This window comes from Peromyscus californicus, unplaced genomic scaffold (assembly GCF_007827085.1).
Source record: "Peromyscus californicus insignis strain IS unplaced genomic scaffold, ASM782708v3 Scaffold_24__1_contigs__length_46423439, whole genome shotgun sequence".
Classification (NCBI taxonomy): domain Eukaryota; kingdom Metazoa; phylum Chordata; class Mammalia; order Rodentia; family Cricetidae; genus Peromyscus; species Peromyscus californicus.
This window is the reverse complement of record NW_026294535.1, coordinates 4,405,302-4,426,308: the sequence shown is the minus strand read 5'-3', so window position 1 is coordinate 4,426,308 and position 21,007 is coordinate 4,405,302. Positions and strand designations below refer to the sequence as shown.

General features: G+C 39.8%; 1 protein-coding gene across 3 annotated transcripts in view; it reads left to right on the top strand.

Annotated features, from left to right (window-relative positions):
- Positions 1 to 21,007, top strand: part of Nopchap1 (NOP protein chaperone 1) — a 155,060-nt gene that overhangs the window by 75,687 nt on the left and 58,366 nt on the right. For 2 of the 3 annotated variants that reach the window (XR_008221587.1, XM_052752971.1), the window contains exons 5-6: positions 12,140 to 12,322; positions 15,113 to 17,258. Coding sequence is in view for 2 of the 3 variants with exons in the window: in XM_052752971.1 (XP_052608931.1) it covers positions 12,140 to 12,319 (180 nt within the window). In the remaining variant the exon portion in view is untranslated. Of the gene's footprint in view, positions 1 to 12,139; positions 12,323 to 15,112; positions 17,259 to 21,007 lie in introns of those variants that run through there. The other variant, XM_052752970.1, reaches the window with a different exon arrangement.

The following is a 21,007-nucleotide window of genomic DNA, read 5'->3' as shown; positions in this document are numbered from 1 at the left end:
ATCTCTCCATCATCTTTGTGGCATTGGGAGCTGCTGTGTCTCATGCAGGTCTAGTATTGATGGTGTACTGAAGCCAGGGGCCTTGAACCTGACCAACATCTCATTACACAACGAACATTTGCAAGTGAAGCTGTTGGACTTTCCCTCCTTTTGTTCTGTCGACTCCCATCTCCAACTTTAATTGTGGATTTGTCAGTTTCCATCCACTTTCTCAACCAGGTTGGAGGATTCGTAGTTAAATACTTTTCAAGTGGAGTGTTCTGTCTGCCTGGAAAATTGATTTCACTGCATACATGTATATTGTAATATTTGTATTATTCGTAATAGATACTTTCCCTAGTAAAACTTATTGTTCAGCAGTTTACTTTGGTAGTAACATGGGTACTAGGACATTTTAAAGAACCCTGCCTTTTCCTGCCTCCTTACTCAGGCACTCTGTCCATACATTTGTTTTCTATTCATCATAAAGTGAAATCCTTTGTGGTTGTTTATCTAGTCTGGCAATTTCTCCCATCTAGACCTTTATGTTTAATGCAATTACATGGTTAGTTTGAGTCTTCTATCTTGATAGTTTTAACTTCACGGGTTCTGTCCAAAATGTCTTTCTGTGTCTGCTTTTGGGTTTTTTATTCTATTTATCCCCTCACCTAGCTTGTTATTCAGACATCTTTTAAAAAAAATTAATAAAAAAATTAATACCTATTTTTCAGGCTACGAAACTCAGAGCTCCTACCATGGTGACTTATGTCAGAAGCTGCCAGACCTCTGGAGCTCATATATTGTGTGTTGTGTCAGCCAGGCCAAATAGTAGTTTATAGTTTACAGATTATTCATGCCAAAATTTCTGTCTTTTGTTATGGTGGACTTCAAAGCTTTTGTAATCTTTCTTAATTAAATATACATGATTAATGACAATATGGTGATGGAATTTAGGCACACTGTAACTTTCAGTGACTAAAACTAATGAAATGCTAAGAAAGACCTTATAATGTTTAAATTTTATGCAGATTTATTTGTATCAACTTTATACAACTCTGATTTCTTACGTGGTCCAATTATTTTATATACGGGTGTTAATCTTTTATGATTCTAGGTTCCAGAATGACCTTATAGTTCTTATAATTTATTTAATTACAATCCTTTATTCTTATAACTGAGAGTGTAAGAATGAACTGACATCATGTATAGCATACATGCAACCCTCTCTGCCTCTCTGGTTTCATAAAACTCAACAGGGAAATTTTGAGAGAATATTTTAAAATTCCACATATGTGTTTATAGGGGTAGGTATGTGCACAGGAGAGCAGTTCCCACAGAGATAAGGAGAGGCTCCAGATTTCCTGGAACTAGGAATATTGGTGTTTGATTATGAATCACTGTGATGGGTGATGGGAACTGAACTCAGGTTCTTTGAAAGAGTACAGTGTGTGTTTTTCAGTGAGGCCAACTCTAGCCCCATCATTCAAACATTTTAAGAGAAGTTTAGAAGATAGTAAAAATGTAGTCATTATGTTTAGTTTTATAAAAATCTATAAGCCCTTATGCATATAAGTAATTCTTTTTCTGTTTTGTTACTTCTAAAATTAATCTTATTATTCTGTACATATTAATTATACAAAGTCACTAATTCATATACATCTCCTCACTACCGTGTTATACTCCCTCCATCTAAAATATGTGCCCTCACACTTCCTCAAAAATTTTCCTCCTACTATGATATTTTTTCTAGATTCCATTTATGAGAGAAGATATGGGATATTTGTATTTTGGAGAATTGTCTATTTCTTAAGTTTGATGATACATAGTTGCAGCAATTTTGTTGAGAATTATATAATTAATTTTTTCTATAGTTTTTCTTTCTTTATTGAATTATCTTGCCTTATTTATGCATATCATGCTTTATCCATTAGTGTATTGGTGGTCATCTACGCTCATTCCATAAATCATCTGTGTTATAGGTAGCACAGTGATAAAAATTACACACAAACTCACATACACACATATACATGATTCAGTATAGTGAGTTCACTTTTAGAAGTAGGCACACCCAGGAGTGACACAGCTGGTATGTCTATGTTAAATTTTCATTCATAGCCATCATTGTAGCATCCACAGTACCCAGGATGTTTATTTTACAATAAACATGGCATATATGATCTTTTTTACACTTTCTATGCAGCATTAAAAATTAGATTTGGTAAAAATTGTAATCATTAAAAGGACACTTAAAGCTGGAATTATGGGGCAATCTAAATATTATTCACCACCAAAGGATCATTTGTCCTCTTCTGTGTTTACATTGTTTCTTATTTTACTAGTGTGAGAATGGGTCTGGGGACCCAAGAAAATGACCACATAATCTGTAGTGTTTGAGCCAGGCTGTAAGTCCTGCTGGAAATTTATTTTAATGCAAGTGGTTGCCATGCCTTCCTTACTCTGAGTGGTCAGAGCTTGACCTCATATTACTGCATGGCTGGTTCCCTCAAAGTGGTCCACTTAGTAAGCAGAATGCACTTGTGAGTACCCAGTATAACTTTGCACACATATTTGTATCTCACATAACATTTGAGATACTGTCTCAGATATGGTAATTATGAAAAATTGTTTTCAGCATGCAGAAAATGAAACTCTGCTCTTTATCTTCTACCATATGCAAGCTCTGCACCAAATGCATCATAGATGTCAAAATGAGACCTGATACCTTGAAATTGTCAAAAGTCACAGTAGAGAAAATGCTCCCACTTCCAAGAACAGGTAAGGGATTTCTGAGTAGGACTCTCATCCAATAGTAAATGAGGCCAAAAATCAACCAATAGGATCTCATGAAATTATGATTTTTGTTTCAGCATAAGCAAATATAATTGAAGTGGTGGCCTACAGAATATGAGAAAATCACTGGTGCAATAGTGACATGGGAGTCTCTGTTTAATTAACTTCCTTCTGATCTTGTGAGGCCGGCACTATAGGAAGGAATTAATACCTAGTACTGTGTACCTGGTCACAAGTCACTGGCTTGACAGGTCATAACCCTTAAGAAGATGCTACTATTGTTATTTTGTGTAATAGCAACTGCTTTGTAAATATTTCTGTTTCTCCAACTAGATCTCTTCAGCTCTCAGTCTTGGTCAGAGGTCCTTCTTTCGGTAGTAGGCATCAGTGAATACACAGCCTCATAACATTAGAATGTTGAAGTGACCATGAATGCTCACTGCTAAATGGAACCTGTATGTAGATGTATCCAACCTTCTTATTAAATAATAAACACAGAACCAATGCAAAGAAGAAAGCCAAGAGGTCAGAGCTAAGAGCTAAAACCTTACCCTTCCTCCTGCAGTGGTCCTACCTCTCCGAACCAGAGCTACCCCTGTGTTAAAGTCTTTATATAGAGTTCCTGTCCTGCCTTCTCATTGGTTGTAAACCCAACCACATGACCGCCTCCTCACAGCCTGTCTGTATAGGCCTCCAGGTTTTCCATGATTGGTATTAAGATTAAAAGCATGTGTATCCAATAATGGCTGTATCCCTGAACACACAGAGACTTACCCAGCTCTGCCTACCAAGTGCTGGAATTACAAGCGTACGCTACCACTGCCCTGCTTTCCTATGGCTTGCTAATAGCTCTGACCCCCGGGCAACTTTATTTATTAACATACAAATAATATTTTAATACAAATAAAATATCACCATACCTGTAGATTAACCACTTCTGTTAGACATAGGAAACATCGTGGAAATGGGCCCTGAGTGTCCTGACTGAGCGTGAGTGGAACTGCTGTGACATGCTGTCTTTTGGACATGACATAAGCCATTGCTCACTCACAAGAGCTGTGATCACCTGAAGCTTCAGGTGATCATGTTCAGGACTGACTGTGAACATACCTCTCTGTCCTGAACCAGACAGCTGGAAGAGGCAGTCTGCTGGTGGAAGACAAAGCCTACTAAGCCTTTGTCTCAGTACAGAAAATAAAAAGGAAGAGGCAGTCTGCTGGTGGAAGACAAAGCCTACTAAGCCTTTGTCTCAGTACAGAAAATAAAAAGGAAGCCAGAAGTTGGCCATTTGCATTACTTATCAGTTCCCCTTTATCTGTCTGCCTCCCAGGGAAGACTGTGTAATTTCTATTCCCTCAAATTAATGAGTTTATTGAGGTTAATACAGGAGAATAGGTATGGAATTAATTATAAGAATATGAATGACTGTAATGTGTGGCTTCACAAAGTCTCATATTAGAATGGGTGACTCCTGAAGACTAGAACTCTGTGTCTGCATGACTTGTTTGCAGCTGAATGAGACAGAGTGTCTCATTTCTTCAGTTCTCCTTAGTTACCACCTATTTAACCTTGGGAGTGGAAGAGCCTTGTTAATCCTGTAAGTTTCAGCTTTCTTAGCCATAGTTTAATTGCTGGGTATTATGAACCTCCTTTGTCTTTCCATAGAACTTTCTGAGACTTAAGGAAATAGCCCTACCCAGGGAAGAGCACACCAGTTGGATACTCGATATCAAATGATCAGTCCTGAAAACATATATTCTAGCTATACAGAATGATTGGTTTACATTTAGGAATATATAACTACATGCATATACACATATATGTATATATGTATATGGTTATAACAGCAATTAATGAAAAAGCGGGTCATAAATTAGAAAGAGAGGAAGGAAGAGTATAGGGAGGGTTTAGAAGGATGAATGAGAAGAGAAAATAATGTGATTATAATCTCAAAAATAACAGAAAAGGATATCATGTCATAATAAGGAAAATTGTTATACAACACTTCACCCTTTCCTTAAACTGTTAATTGTTTCCACAAGATCACTTTCTTCCATGGAGCTCTGCAAAGGCTGGAGAGCCAAACACCGGTCCTGAAGTCCTTGATGAAGCAACCATTTAATTTTCATCTCTTCTGTAAGCACAGCTCCATCATGCCCAGTGAATTGGCCATAATTTGCTGCTTCTCTCATACATATATTTTTGTTTCTTTTTTTAATAAGAATTTTTTTCATTTTATATAACAACCACAGATCCCCCTCTCTTCCCTCCTCTCGCCTTTCCAGCATTTCCCTCTTCAACCCACCCCATACTCCCTCCTCCAAAAAGGTAAGGCCTCTCATGGGGAGTCAGCAGAGACTAGTCCATTCAGTAGAGGCAAGTCCAAGCCTCTCCCTCTGCATCAAGGCTGTACAAGGTGTACAACCATAGGTAGTGAGCTCCAAAAACCAGCCCATGCACCAGGGATGGATCCTGATGGTACTGCCAGGGGGCCCCTTAAGCAGATCAAGCTAAACAACTGTCTTGATTATGCAGAGGGCCTGGTCCAGTCCCACAGAGGCTTCATAGATGTTGGTCTAAAGTTCATGAGTTCCCTCTAGTTTGATTTGGTTGTCTCTATAGGTTTCCCCATCATGATCTTGATGCCCCCTTACTCATAGAATCCTCTTCTCTCTCTTTGACTGGACTCCCAGAGTTTGGCCTGGTGTTCGGCTGTGGATCTCTGGATCTGCTTCCATCAGTTACTGGATGAAGGTTCTATGATGACAGGGTATTCACCAATCTAATTACTGGACTAAGACAGTTCAGACACCCTCTCCACTATTGCCAGTCATCTAAGCTTAGGTCATCCTGATGGAGTCCTGGGAACTTCCCTAGCACCCAGTTACACCCTATCCCCATGATTTCTTCCTCTATCATGGTATCTCATTGCTCTTCCACTATGTCCCTGTTCCAGATCGACCATTCTGTTCCCTTATTTTCTCATCCCCAACCCCCTACACTCCATTGCCCCCCTCCTCCCCAGTTTACTCATGGAGATCTCATCTGTTTCCCCTCCCAGGGTGATCCATGTGTCCCTCTTAGGGTACACCTTGTTACCTAGCTTCTCTGGAGCTGTGGGTTGTAGTCTGGTTATCCTTTGCTTTACATCTAGTATCCACTTATGAGTGAGTACATATCATGTTCGTCCTTCGGAGTCTGAGTTATCTCACTCAAGATGATATTTTCTAGTTCTATCCATTTGCCTGAAAACTTCATGATGTCATTGTCTGTTATTGCTGCATATTATTCCATTGTGTATATGTACCACATTTTCTCTATCTACTCTTCGATTGAGGGGCATCTAGGTTGTTTCCAGGTTCTTGCTATTACAAATAATGCTGCTATGAACATAGTTGAGCATGTATCTTTGTAGTATGACTGAGCATTCCTTGGGTATATGCCCAAGAGTGGTATAGCTGGTTCTTGAGGTAGATTGATTCCCAATTTTCTGAGAAACCTCCATACTGATTTCCAAAGTGGCTGTACAAGTTTGCATTCCCACCAACAGTCGAAGAGTGTTCCCATTGCTCCGCATTCTCTCCAACATAAGCTTTTATCAGTGTTTTTATCTTAGCCATTCTAACATTTATAAGATGATATCTCAGGGTCATTTTGATTTGTATTTTCCTGATGGCTAAGAATGTTGAACATTTCCTTAACTGTCTTTTGGCCATTTGAGATTCTTCTGTTGAGAATTCTCTGTTTATATCTGCACCCCATTTTTAATTTGATTGTTCAGTATTTTGATGTCTAGTTTCCTGAGTTCTTTATGTATTTTTTAGTTCAGCCCTCTGTCAGATGTGGGGCTGATGAAGATCTTTTCCCATTCTATAGTCTCTCATTTTGTCTTATTTACCGTGTCCTTTGCCTTACAGAAGCATCTCAGTTTCAGGAGGTCCCATTTATTAATTGTTGCTCTCAGTGTCTGTGTTACTGGTGTTATATTTAGGAAGTGGTCTCCTGTGCCAATGCATTTAAGACTACTTCTGCTTTCTCTTCTATCAGGTTCAATGTAACTGGATTTATGTTGAGGTCTTTGATCCACTTGGATTTGAGTTTTGTGCACGGTGACAGATATGGATCTATTTGCAGCCTTGTACATGTTGACATCCAGTTATGCCAGCATGATTTCTTTTTTCCATTGTATAAGTTTGGCTTCTTTGTCAAAAATCAGGTGTTCATAGGTATGCAGATTCATGTCAAGGTCTTCAATTCAATTGATTGGTCCACAGGTCAGTTTTATGCCAATACTAAGTTGTTTTTATTACTGTAGCTCTATAATAAAACTTGAGGTCAGGGATGGCTTTGCCTCCAGTGGTTGCTTTATTGTACAGGATTGTTTAAGCTATTCTGGGTTATTTGTTTTTCTATATGAAGTTGAGTATTGTTCTTTCCAGGTCTGTGAAGAATTGTGTTTGGATTTTGATGGGGAATGCATTGAATCTGTAGATTGCTTTTGGTAAGATTACAATTTTACTATGTTAATATTACCTATCTATGAGCATGGGAGATTTGTCCATTTTGAGATATCTTCTTCATTTTCTTTCTACAGATACTTAAAGTTCTTGTCATACAGATCTTTCACTTGCTTAGTTAGAGTTACCCCAAGGTGTTTTTTATTATTTGTGGCTATTGTAAAGGTGATGTTTCTCTGATTTCTTTTTCAGCTCATTTATCATTTGTATATAGGAGAGCTGCTGGTTTTTTTGAGTTAATCTTGTATCCTGCCACATTACTGAAGGGGTTTATCAGCTGTAGGCGTTCCCTATTAGAGTTTTTGGGGTCACTTATGTAGACTATCATATCATCTGGAAACAGAAAGAGTTTGACTTCTTCCTTTCCAGTTTGTATCCCCTTGTTCTCCTTTTGTTGTCTTTTTGCTCTAGCTAGGACTTTGAGTACTATATTGAATAGATATGGGGAGAGTGGACAGCCTTGTCTTGTTCTTGATTTTAGTGGAATCACTTAGAGTTTCTCTTCACTTAATTATATGGTGGCTGTTGGCTTGCTGTAAACTGCCTTTATTAGTTTTAGGTGTATGTTCCTTTTATTCCTGATCTCTCCAAGACCTTTATCTTGAAGGGGTATTACTTTTGAGACTTGTTTGTTCCTAAAAATATCAGTTGAAATCAAGATTTGGAGTTTTATCAGGCTACAACAGAGTGCAGTATAACACCATTTGTATTATGCTATGTCCATATTCATTGGTTACTCAGATGAGAGCTTGGATCATATGGTGAGTAGCACATCCTGGCATGCATGTATTGAGGATGGTACATCTTGTAAATAAAATGTATGTGTTCCACACAGTTGGTACTCAGGGTATCAACTTATATCTGTATATGAAGTTTGAGAGTCTAAGATTTTCAACAAACATTCTTCCGTGTGTCTCTTTTGAGGCCTTGATTGACTATAAAATATCAAGTTCTGGGATCAGAGTTCCCTCTAACTACCAGATAGATATGTTAATGATGTCCATTTGCTTTCATCTGTAAGGGAGCCATTGGCTCCATTGAGAACATGGTATTTCTGGCTCCCTTTTGGTTAGGGTGTTGGATGAAGAAGAAAATATTCTGCCCTCACATCCTTAATGTTCAGGGCTTCTGAGTTTAATTCTTGCTCAGTAGGCTGCAGGTCTCCACTGATAGCAGTTTATGGTAAGGTGTGTTTCTCTTCTTAGATTGACTGGACTCCTTTCACACAGGGCTTGGTCCTTGGCTACTTGATCAGTGTTTGGTCTAGGAAGAGTTCTTCATTGTGGTTGGAGCAGGCTCTATTTAAATTGTCTCTTCAAATTGGACTTCTTACGGTCAACATTGTCTGACCACATATCTCTCATTGGGTTGGCAGGAGCTCCCTTGATTTTGGGGTTTGTGGTTTCTCTTCATCAAGGTCTGTGGTTGGCCTGTAACATTTCCACTTTTGATTTTGCCTGGTTTGTTCTTTGAGCTTTGTATGAGCTCTGAATTCTTCCCAGTCAATATTTTCCGCAGACCTGCTTCTGCATTTGGTCCTTGGTGTCTTCAGAATAAGGAGTAGAGCTGGGCATGGCTGTTTTCTTGGTTTTCTCTAGGTGTTCTTTCTTTAAGGAGATGGCCCAGTCCCACTTCTCTTCTTTATTAGGACCCAGACATTCATAGTGAGGACTGGACTCAGGCCCACTAATTTTCTCGGTTTTGCCTGGTCTTTTTCAGCCTTAAGGTTATGATGTGGCCCACATCTCTTCTTACTTATGCCCATACTTCATCAGGGTAAGGATTATAGGCAGACAGTTTTTTTTCTTGCTTTGTTCTTGGCCTCTGTCATTTAGGAGAATGTCCCAGGTTGTTTTCTCTCCTTGTTTTGTCTAAGGCTTTTGTCAGGGTAAGTGTTAGGCCCCTGTGTTTCCTTTTCCTGCTTTGTCCCGGCCTGAGTGATTGGTCTGGGCCCACGTCCTTCTTAGTTTGGCCCAGTCTTCTTCAGGGGCAGAGTTATGCTAAGGCCAACTTCTCATCTTGGTGGGGGCACTGGCTTCAGTCCAGGTAAAGTTGAGGCATGGATATTCTCCTTTTCTTTCTTTGAGCAAGGTCTTTTTCTTCTGAGGGATAGTGTAGTACTAATTTCCCTTTTGGTTGGGGCCAACCTTCTTCAGGGTCAAGATTAGGTATGGCTATTCTTTTCGTTGCATTTCATTTTGTTACTTTTCTTTCTCCTTTGGTCTTGGCTCTTCCATTTAATGGGCTGGCCCAGGGATACCTCTGTTTTTCCTCTGGGTCAGAGCTTATTCAGCTTCAGGTTTTGGTGCAGGCCTCTTTTAGGTCAGGGTTTGCCAATTTTATTCTTAGGGTTGGTCCCTGGCCTTTCTGGATGAGGGAAAGCCATTGCTAAGTTAGGCTTTATTCCTGGTCTTCATCGGGTTCATCCTCAGGCCTTAGAATACTTTTGTCTTGACATCATGGTTTGATGGTTAATTCTGGTCTACTTTCACTTTAGGTACTTAGCATGGGCTTTTTCAGGGACCATGTTGGCCTGGGCTAATTTCAGGGTATGGTGGTATCCAGGCAGTTTTTGTGTTAGAGTGAAGCCTGCTTACATTGATATTCTGGGACTGTCTGGTACCTGTTTCTCTTTAGCATTGAAGCAGTGGATACTTTTGAGTCCAGGTTTGTCTGAATCTACTTTGTAATTTGTAATTAACCTTGGATTATGCTCAGCCTTTCTGAAAAAAATAACATGTGGATATTGATAGAGGACTGTATTTATTGCCCTTCCCTTTCATCTCAAGTATATTATGAGGAACATTGTCTTTTTCCAAGGGAAATGGCTACAGACACCAGCACACACAGCAGAGACTCCAGATGAAATGATCTACATATTACACAAACAGAAAGGGGAAGTAGGGAGGAGACAGTGGTGCTTGGGAGAGTCCTTGCTGCTGCATTGGTGACTGTGGCCATATTAAAGAGGCACCATGGGCTCATGTGAAAAATTGTTGCTTCTCAGTAAAGATACCAAAATAGAGTCCCGACAAGGTCTCTGCTACCTTTTCTTCCTTCTGTGGTCTGCTCCCATGAAGGCATATCACAGACAGTTAATATAACAGCAGAGGCTGGTCCTCCATTGATCTAAGGCTGCCTTGTTAGGCACATGACGGTTGTGCAGACCTTCTTGTTGCCTTTTGTGCAGTGTGGGCATGGTGTCCCCTCCTGTATGTCATTCATGGCATGCACTATGAGGGTGCTTCTTTGGTCCTTGCTATGGAAACACTTCTCAATATGTCATTTGACTTCTGCCTTGACAACCCTTGGAACAATGAACCATGCCTTAGTGATCCCTTTCAAGAAAGCTCCTTGTCATGTCCATTCACTGACGTGCGATCAGGTCTTCCCACAAAGCATGTCTGCACTGACTTAACAGAAATTGATTCCTGCTCATATTATTACTGTTGTGAATCACAGGACACTTTAATAGAGTGAGCTGCCAACCTGTCAAGGGCACACATGTAACCATGAAAGTGATTCCTTATGGAAAGTCACAGAGGCCAGGCCTCACTGTGCTCAGGGGAGCACAAAGGTGGTCAAGCTATGCAGATGTTTTTTGACTGGTAATTAGGAAAGGTGCCCGAAGGCCACAGTTATCATCATTGCTTGGGGACAACTTCCCATCCAATCATCCTCTTCTACTACAGAAGTTCACTGCTGAGAAGAGGAAGGTCAATGGGGATGGGGCAGACTCAGGCCATATGTTCACAGTTCAAATACTCGTCTATCATTTCTGAGACTCAATTTATCATCAAGATTATCTTATCATGAGGCTTGTATTGTGCCATCTGCAGTAACTGGGGCTTAGGGAACTGAGCTGTTTGAAATTTGCCCTCCAGCCTGTCCCTTCACCAATATTTTTTTTTTTTTTTGGTTTTTCGAGACAGGGTCTCTCTGTGTAGCTTTGCGCCTTTCCTGGAACTCACTTGGTAGTCCAGGCTGGCCTCGAACTCACAGAGATCCGCCTGGCTCTGCCTCCCGAGTGCTGGGATTAAAGGCGTGCGCCACCACCGCCCAGCCCCTTCACCAATATTAAACACAAGTTGAAGTGGGATTGACCAGAAAGCAGAAAGCCATGAGGCTTTCCCTACCTCCTCTCATCATGGTAGTTGATGACTTCTGAGGCTGTCACTCACTGGATAGCAGTGTAACAGCAGTTCATCCTGTCCCATTTTGGAAAGTGGAGTCTTGGGACAGGTGCTGACTCTGCCTCAGCTGTTGTCACCTTTTCTAACAAATGCTAGTGGAGATTAGTAGTACAAAATAATGGACATATCTCACTTTGAGCAAACCCCTTCCCAATCTCCCATTGTCCTTTGCCTTCATGCCTCTCTCCTTCCCTGAAAGTTTATCTCTCACAGCTGGTCTCAGATTTCCTGCAATACTTCTAGTTCAGACTCCTTAGTGTTGGGTTTCCTTTTTATTTATTTATTTATTTATTTTTACCATGGATGCTTTTTTCTTGCCCTAATATGACATTTAACAATAGTGGGAAGGAGGCATCTTAGAGATCTGAGGAGTTCGTCAAGGTATCACAGTGTTCCATTCCTCTATCTTATGAGGACGGAAACATACATTTAAGAATTGTATCATGCAAAAAGAAAGAAAACCAAACTTAATTAACATGTTTTCTACTGGTCCTCAACCAATAAAATCTCAGTTATAAAAGAAAAACTCTTGGGAATTTCTTCCTGTTATCTCTAGATGCAGCATTGTGCTATCCTCAAAGCCAAACAGTGTTTAGGGAGGGTGGCCTCAATAAAACCAGGTATCTAATCACAGACTTGAAATGATTTTCCTGTCTGCAGCAGCAGAATCCGGAAGAAGAGAAATTATACAGTTGCCCAGCAGAGATGCCTCTTTGCTGTCTCAGCCTGGAGGCCTGTGGTAACAGTTACAGTAGGAACATCCCACCTGGAAGTCTTCCAGTGGACATCATTGTATCCTGGGAACCCACAATTTCCTGGTCCTCACCAAGTTCTGGATAGCCAGTAAGTGTTTTTAGTTTTACTTGTTGGTGATGATTTACTATAATCTGAAAGTGCAGTAGAAGAGGAAGGAGAAACTGAAAACTTACATGTGTTTGGTGTCAAATGTTATCTGAAGGGCTTAATATGTGACATAGATTGTAGATATCCATCTAAGAAAGGTCCTGAAACATCTACACATTGTTAGCAACATCTTAGACAACATCAGTATTCTAGAAGCATGGAAATTCCATGCACAAAATGCAGCATGATAAAGCATGCCCCACCCAAAAGTAATAGTGCCACTAGCCCATCATAAAGGATGAGGGCACCATCATTGTTGTGCCACCATACACACATGCTTTTTCACACACTATACTCACATATATGTGCCTACATTCATACATTTAGAAACATGTATTTGTCTACACATTTGCATGCACACATACACACATACACACACCCATGCAGACACATAGAAATATACATTAAATTAATTAGATGTACAATAATTTGGCATAACAAAATATAAAAAGAAACAAACAACCTTTGTGGTATTGGTAAGCATGTGTATGGTATGCATGTTGTACGCATAGCTATGGGTATAGTTATGTGCATGTTTTTATAAGTACCTATATGGTATACATAGTATGTACAACCATATCTAACTGCATATACATGTGTTTATAAATATAATGATAAACTGAAATCCCAACTCCCAGACACCCGCCAAGGAGGCAGCAGAACTTTCCGAGTGGCCACCTTGCTGTGTTAGCTCTTTTCTACCTTCAACTCTGAGTACCTGTCATGTTTGTTTGAAAGGCATAACTTTTTAATTCACAACAGAGACACTGTTTTGCCTTATTAGAAAATATGTAAAATGTAACTTTCAAAAAATAGAAACATGAGAAATAATCTTTGCTTTCAGTATCTAGAAATGAATATCAAAACTTCCTTCAACACTTTTTTCTATAACTGTATATCATTTCAATACTTTAATATTAATCTTATTTTTTTTAATTTTTCTCACCTGAATAATGCAGTCTTCAATATATATGTCATGAGGTATCATTCTCCGTGATGGTATTGGCCACTACTGTCTCTATCTAAAACATCTTCTAGTTGCCTAGAAGTCGAGTTGTTAATTCCTGCTTGGACTAGTTTATATTTCTGTGTAGACTTAGGAAACATTTATTACACTAGGCTTTGAAGATACAGAGGTAACTAGGGTGAGTAGCATGGGAAGGGGATGGCTTGGGTGGGCTGACTGCATGTGTTGGGAAAGTTCTAGTTAAATGGGTGAAAAGTCATGTCTGAATTAATAGGAGGCAAAAAGGCAGAACACAGGAGAAAGATATTTCTGACTCTGCATGCTGCTACTCAGTGTAGAACAACAGATCAGCTCTTACCCACTGCATGACACATGGCTGTCCCAGATTTCTACTTAGCATGGTGAAATGATTGTCCTTGGCTTGCTCTACAGTGGTGTCTATAAAGATGATACAGGTCTAAAAGCATTTGTAACAAATACAGCTAAATGTACAAACCCTTACAAGGTATTCTGCATCAGAGCTGGTTTATACCAAAGTCCATGCTCAAAGGGTCGTCCAGAAGTAGAATTCTTTCCTGAGTCCATTGTTCTCTGTGATTATGTTGGATACCTACTGTCTTAGTTAGGGTTTCATTGCTGTGAAGGGACACAATGACCAAAGCAACAATTATAAAGGAAAACATTTAATCAGGTGGCTTACAGTTTGAGAGGTTTAGTTCATTATGATCATGGCAGGACATGGAGGCATGCAGACAGACATGGTGCTGGAGAAGGAGAAAAATGTGGAGATGAAGCTACATCTTGATCCACAGGCAGCAAAAAGTGCTCTGAGACACTAGGCATGGCATGAGCATAAGAGATCTCAACCCTCCCCCACTGTAACATAATCTTCCAAAGGCCACACTCTCTCCAACAAAGCCACACCCCCTAATAGTGCCAATCCCTATGAGATTATTGGGGCTTAATTGCATTCAAATTAACAAACCTCCAAGATATCCTTAGAAGGCATAATAAAACAGATTATGGTGGGGCTAATAGAAGTTGTTTTTGAGAGGAGAGTACTTTTTTTAAAAAGAGGAGAGTCTTATCATTTGTTTCTACCAATCTTAGGTTCCTTTTTAGGGACTCCACAACAAAACAGAGATTAACAAAAGAAAAGCATATTCACTTACCTAGTGCAAACTTTCACAGCACAAGTCTTCCTAAGGTAGAAAAAAACCCACCAAAATTGCTTACATATGAGATGATTTTTTCAAGATTGTTTTCATCCAGAATTGTCATTCCATAGAATATCCTGTGCTTAAGAAGTAACCCTTAAATGTGCATATTTTCACATAATATTAAGTAAATATTCTAATTTACAATTAAAAGAGTCACGTACTTTAAATGTACATTAATAGCAACATTTTGACTTCACTTAATCAGTATCAAATTAATTAAATGTAAAAGCATATAGTATTGTTGCTCAGCCATTGAGTGAACAAGGGAGTTGGGAGAAGACAAACACAGCATCATCAGCTGCCATCCATCCCCACCTCACTGTCATTTGCCCTGGGGAGCCTCTAACCCTGAATCCCGGACCCCCGTGCACCCAGCCAGGCACCATACTCATTTGGAGAGTTCCCTCTTAGACCCAACTTAATGAGCTTCCAGCTATCAGGTAAAAGGATGGAAAGAGGTATCTCTCACTGAAACTGTTTGATACGTATGAAAGTATAAGAGCAACTGCTACCACTGTACATGCCTGCGCTGTCTTTGAACAGGTCTCATTCCCTGGTCTATGCCACCCCTAGTCAGGCTACCAAGCATGAAAGACAAGAACAAAGCCTTTGACACCAACATCTCACTTGTGCCTAAAGTCTCAACAGGAAGAACAAGCAAACAGAATTAATCCATCCCCAGAAGTCCCCATGCCTCATCCAAATGGCAGCCACCACAAGCTTCACAGACTCCTGCCAAAAACTGTCCCAACAGCCCCAGAACACTCCTTAGGTTAGAAGTGGGGTAACATCCCAGGTGCAGGTCGAGTGATTCATGGAGCACATGGAGATGGTGAAACGGCATCAGTCCTGCTGTGGAGATTATCTCAAGAGGAATTACTGACCCTGCAGGCTGCTAGAAACCAGAACAAGGCTACCAAAGAAAGAGAGTCTTCCAAACACTCATCTGGTCTCATATCAGGCTTCTGTCCCCAAATTCTACAATGTGTAGGGACAGAGGTGCACATGGCCCCGAAATTATGGGCCCTTACTCTAGATTTCATTATGGTCCTGATCCTTGGAGTGGGCTACAGCCTTCATGTTCACCAGAGTTCCTTCCCTACCACAAAATGGTGCCTTTATGTATCTTCCGTGTTTCCTAATACCCTTACCCTTCTCACCTCGGGGACGTTTTCTGATACTCAACTCCTGGTGGGCTCAGTCATTTCACCCATGCATCATGACATTGAGCCGTGGACATGCACCATGGCTCAGGGCCAGCACTCTGTCTCTGAGAGCATGTAGTAGACCGGAGCTTTTGTTCTAGAGTTGATGGAAAGTGGAATGTTATGAAACGTGTGTCAAAATGAAAGCAGTAGGAGTCAAGCAGATGAATGGCAAATAGTGAGGGCTTTTGGATCATGTCCTCTCTGTGTGCCTTGATCAGTCTTCAGATATGAGGCTGCACCTTTCCTCCATGGAGAGACATGTGGTGCTTCTGACCTGCTTCAGGAAATTGTCAGGAAATCCTTTCTAGGTTTTATGAGCAGTTTCAGGGGAAGATCTGAGTCCTTCCTCAGATTCATTCATCCACTCAAATACCTACCTATGTCAAGCCCCATGTTTTGATATAGCATATTCTGAATACCAACAAGTATGAAATAAAGCAAAAGGCTGGGTATAATTAATGACTGTGCTTATATTTGATCCTGAAGTGTATCTTTTATATAAATTTAAAGATGCATCTCAGTATATCATGTTCTGTGCATGTCATTTTGCATCAACTTTTCAGTAATTCTTGTTTTAAAAGTATCTAGAGATTGAAATGTACAAGGTACTTCATCTAAGTGGAATGTTTTCACTGAGTCTTTTAGACATTAGTATTCTAAAACATGTAGTAACCACAAAGGCTATTTAAGTTCTGGAGTACCTTGGAAATTTTGATCCTTGTAAGAATGTTATATTGGGATAAGTATGTGATGATTGCTGAAACTGGTTAAATGCTGAAACCTGAACTGTCCACAGTGGTCTCAGAGCACTAATGACTAAAGCCTTAGACTCTCAAAGGCACAATGCCAAGAAGGAACATGGCATTTCAATGACTCACCCTGGAACCTTCCTTGGTGCTTTTTCACTCGTTATTTCCAGTGAACTCACCTGTATGGCAGAGTAACTTCGCTTTTGCCTTTTCCCATGAATTACTCTGGACAAGCAGTTTCTTCAAGCTAGACACACAGCAACCCTCATTCCATCAAGAATTCTTACCCCTGGGGTGAGCTTTTATTAAGAGTATCAATCATTTGAAACAAAATTCTGCACAAATTTTCCAATGCACTTTAATATTAAAATATTCTCTAGTTTTCAGAACCACAAGTATATCCTCTCAGGCAGAAAGCCACGAGTTGATCATGAAAAGTACCAGGGAAGGGCCAATGAGATGCCTAGTTGCGTGGGAGGAAAGAGCTTACTCCTCCAAATTTGTTCATTGACCTCCATATAAATAGAATGTCAAATTGGCATGGTGTGTATTGTATGTTCATTCTCTCTCTATCATATGTATGTATGTATGTATGTATGTATGTATGTATGTATGTATTTCCCCCTCTCAAAATAAGTAAATGGATATATGTTATTATTTTAAATTCTGATCAGTAGATTTCCATACCCTATTCATATGAAATAATTAATTATTAAAATAATGAAAGAAATCGATGCAGCTCACAAATGTTTGTAACTCTAGTTCCAGAGGATTTTACACCCTCACACAGGCATACATGACGGGAAAACACCAATGCATTTAAATTATTGAATACACAATTAAATTTTTGTAAGTGATAGTGGGGTCAGGAGCCCCACAAGCATGCCACAGAACTAAATAACCTAGGCTTATAGTGAATCAGAGCCTGAACCACCAACCAGGGAACATGCATGGGACTGACCTAGGCCCTCTGCATATATTTTTCAGTTGTATAACTTGGTCTTCTTGTGAGACTCCTAACAGTGGGAGCAGGGCTTGTCTCTATTGCCTGCTTTGGGGACCCATTCCTCCTACTGAGTTGATATATCTACCCTTAATAGAAGAAGTCATGCCTAGTCCCACCATAACTTGATAAGACATGGCAGGCAGATATCCATAGGAGGCCTGCCCATTTCTGAAGAGAAGAAAGAGAAAGAGGAATGGATGTGGATCACGAAGAGTGGAGGTGGGCGGAGGGTTGAGAGGAGAGGATGGAGGTGAAATTTTGGTTAGGATGTAAGAACAAAAATAAACAAATAAATAAAATCATTCATTCTAAAAGAAGGGAGAATATTGATGTTTATCATATTTAAATTTGAGATTTAATAAATGTTTAATAAATGTCCCTCAAGGGACATTACCACTTATTCTAACTTTTTATTGTGTTTGTAGTTGTACAGGGATAGTTAAATCATGCTAGGCATAATTTTGAGCTGGTCTAATACATAATGTGTTTGCTTTGTACTTGGAATAATTATATCATGTTTAGGCATTATTATGACCTGGTTATTATTTTACATTTAGAAATTAATCATGATATAAAAACATATAATTGTGTGTCAAGTTGACATGGGGTGAAGTTGTGATAGATATTTTTAGTTGTCAATTTTACTACATCTGGAATTAACTAAGACCCAAAAATGGCGGGGCACACCTGTGAGGTATTTTTGCTTAATTTGAAGAGAGAAAATCCACATAGAATCCAGTTCTTTGTGGTTGGAAGACATTATCTGGATGTTAATGAGGAAAGAAACACCTTTAACTCAGACATTTTGAGCCCCAAAACCTCATCTGTAATCTGAGCCAGGCCTTGTGCTGGAAGCCCATATACAGAAATGGAGGAAGGGAGCTTTTGCTCTTTAGCTGCTTGCTCTCACCTTGCTAGCAAGTCCATTCATTCACTGACATTGGAGCCATCTTCTTTGGGATTCCAGACTATACTACTGATGGGCTGAGACATCAAGCATGGTGGACTGAGCAACTACTGGATTCTTGGACTTTGCCATTATAGCCAACCAATGTTCAATTAGCTGGATCACAGCCTCTAAGTCATTCTAAAAAATAGGCTTTTGAATGTATAGAAATGCATTCTATAAGTTGTTACCCCATAGAACCCTGACCAAAAGCAGACAGGGATAAAACTTTTAGAGTAGTTTGGGCCTCACAACAGCATTATCTCAGTTATGAATTGCACAGAATCACTGGGCAAGAAAGTAAATTAAAACAAGTCTGAAATTTCTCAAAAGGAACACACAGTAATCTAATTAAATGAGTAATTATATGAGATGGACAGATTCTAGCTTAAGTGAGGAATGAAAAACCAGATGTCTTAGCTTCTGTGGACCAAGACCTGGCAACACACACACACACACACACACACACACACACACACACACACACACACACACACACACACACACACACACGCTCTAAGATCAGAAGACAGTAGGTACCTTTTGCTCTTGATAGTGATAGTTCCAGCCTCGAGGCACACGGAATTACTTCCTTTACACATTAAATCTCTGCCTCACTCTCAGTCTCAGAACTCAGATCTATCCCAGAGGAGCTTCACCAGAGTAAATCAGTCATCTTGAAGAACTTTCTCAATATAATCGAGATCTGCTATAGTAAAAGAGCAGCTTCAACCACTTCTCTCCTTTTTTAGTTTTGCCCAGAATTTCTCTGCACCAGAGACATGTGCCCCTGATGCAGGCTCCATCCACTCCCTCTAGTCATGAGGTTCCTCCCAACATTGCTTATATGGACCATCAAGAGGGATTCCTCATCCTACCTCTACCCTCCGGAGGGTCTTCTCAATTCTGCATTTCATCAGACAGACTTAATAGGTGTTGTCAACCTAGAAGAGATCTAGCAAATCTGTTCCATTCTGACAATCAGTGAGACTGGGGCAGGATCCTGAACCTCTTAGGGTCCTGAATGGATGATGTGTGGCAGCCTAAGACAATTAGCATGCCTGTCCCTACAGGTTCCAAGAAACTTCAGTCTTTGTTTGGGAGTGATCCAATCCACCTAATACAGCACACGTCGCTGGGAGGACAAAGGTATATTGCAGGGACTGGGGAGATGGCTCATCCATTAAGAGCATTTATTGCTGTCTCAGAAGACCCACAGGACAGCTAACAAACCTCTTTAACTTAAATTCCAGGTGGACTCTGCCCTCCCCTGGCCTCTGTAGGAATTGCATGTATGTGGTGGTAAAACACCCCTAAGCATAAAGAAAACACCACAAAATATCCCAGCGTGTCTTGCAGGAAATTATCTCTACTGATCTGTTATCACTCATGATATATTCCAAGAAAACCAGAGGCAGATTGCTTTACATTTCCTGATTTCTTTTATACAATTTTAATGAACATTCTTATTTCCTGAGAAGCCTGGAACAATATATTTTTGTTTCCCTTAATTTGGTCTACATTTTGATTTTGTGAACAAGTGTGTACAGTGTACCACATTTTACTGGTAGCTAAATATATGACCTCACAGATATAATATGTCTAGTTTTTCTCTTATATAGTTGTTATCCATGGAGTAGGCTATGCCATCCACATCCAGGTGCAATCCCCCTGTGTATCCCTGAGGCCCATGAATGGAAAATCCTTGTGCAGCCTGAGCTTCCTGGAACTTACTGAGATACATCCAAGCCTGTGATTTCTGGGTTTAAAGGAGTGTGAAACCTCACCTGACTAAAGAAGAGTCTCAGAGTGAAAAGTTTGAAATTGTATTTTATTCATAAAATACATTCATTTTACTCAATGGGGCCTTCAAAACAGTATCATTATATACAGTGTATAGCCTTAGCAAACTATTAAAACAATGACAAGAATAAAAGTAATAACAAAAGTTAACAAAACCTTAAATGAAAATGAAGAAAACCCAAAACCAAAGCATAAATATCCCAAGATATAAAACAAAAATATTAAGGAGATTACAGTTTCCTTTGTAATTTCATTATGGAAGAGCAAAAGAGGTGAGGAACTGGCTTATTCTCTGTAGTGAATTATCTTCAGCTACATTTGCCCATGACATGGTGTCAGCTTCTGCACTGCACTAGAGAGACTCTTGTACTTTTGGTGTGTTTTGTCTAGATGGCAGTGTGACATAAACAGTCTTCCTTGTCAGATTTCCCATCACATATGGAGTCAGGGTTCTTAATAATTTGTCTTGTGTTCTCTGTATTTTAGACTTATTTCTGACACAAAATTTTCTCCAGTGATAGTGAGCCCACTGATATGGATCAGATTGAGGCTGGATCGCCTGATGGTAGGTTGATATTTGCCTCACTATTGAGTTTAAAGCTGAAAAGACGTGGCATTTTCTGAGGAGGCCTTGAACCTGGAGTGTAGAATGTCATGCCTTCAAGGTGTTTCTGGCTTCATCCAGCCTTCTCAGTCTTCTTAAGAGGTGCTGTCAGGTAAAATCAG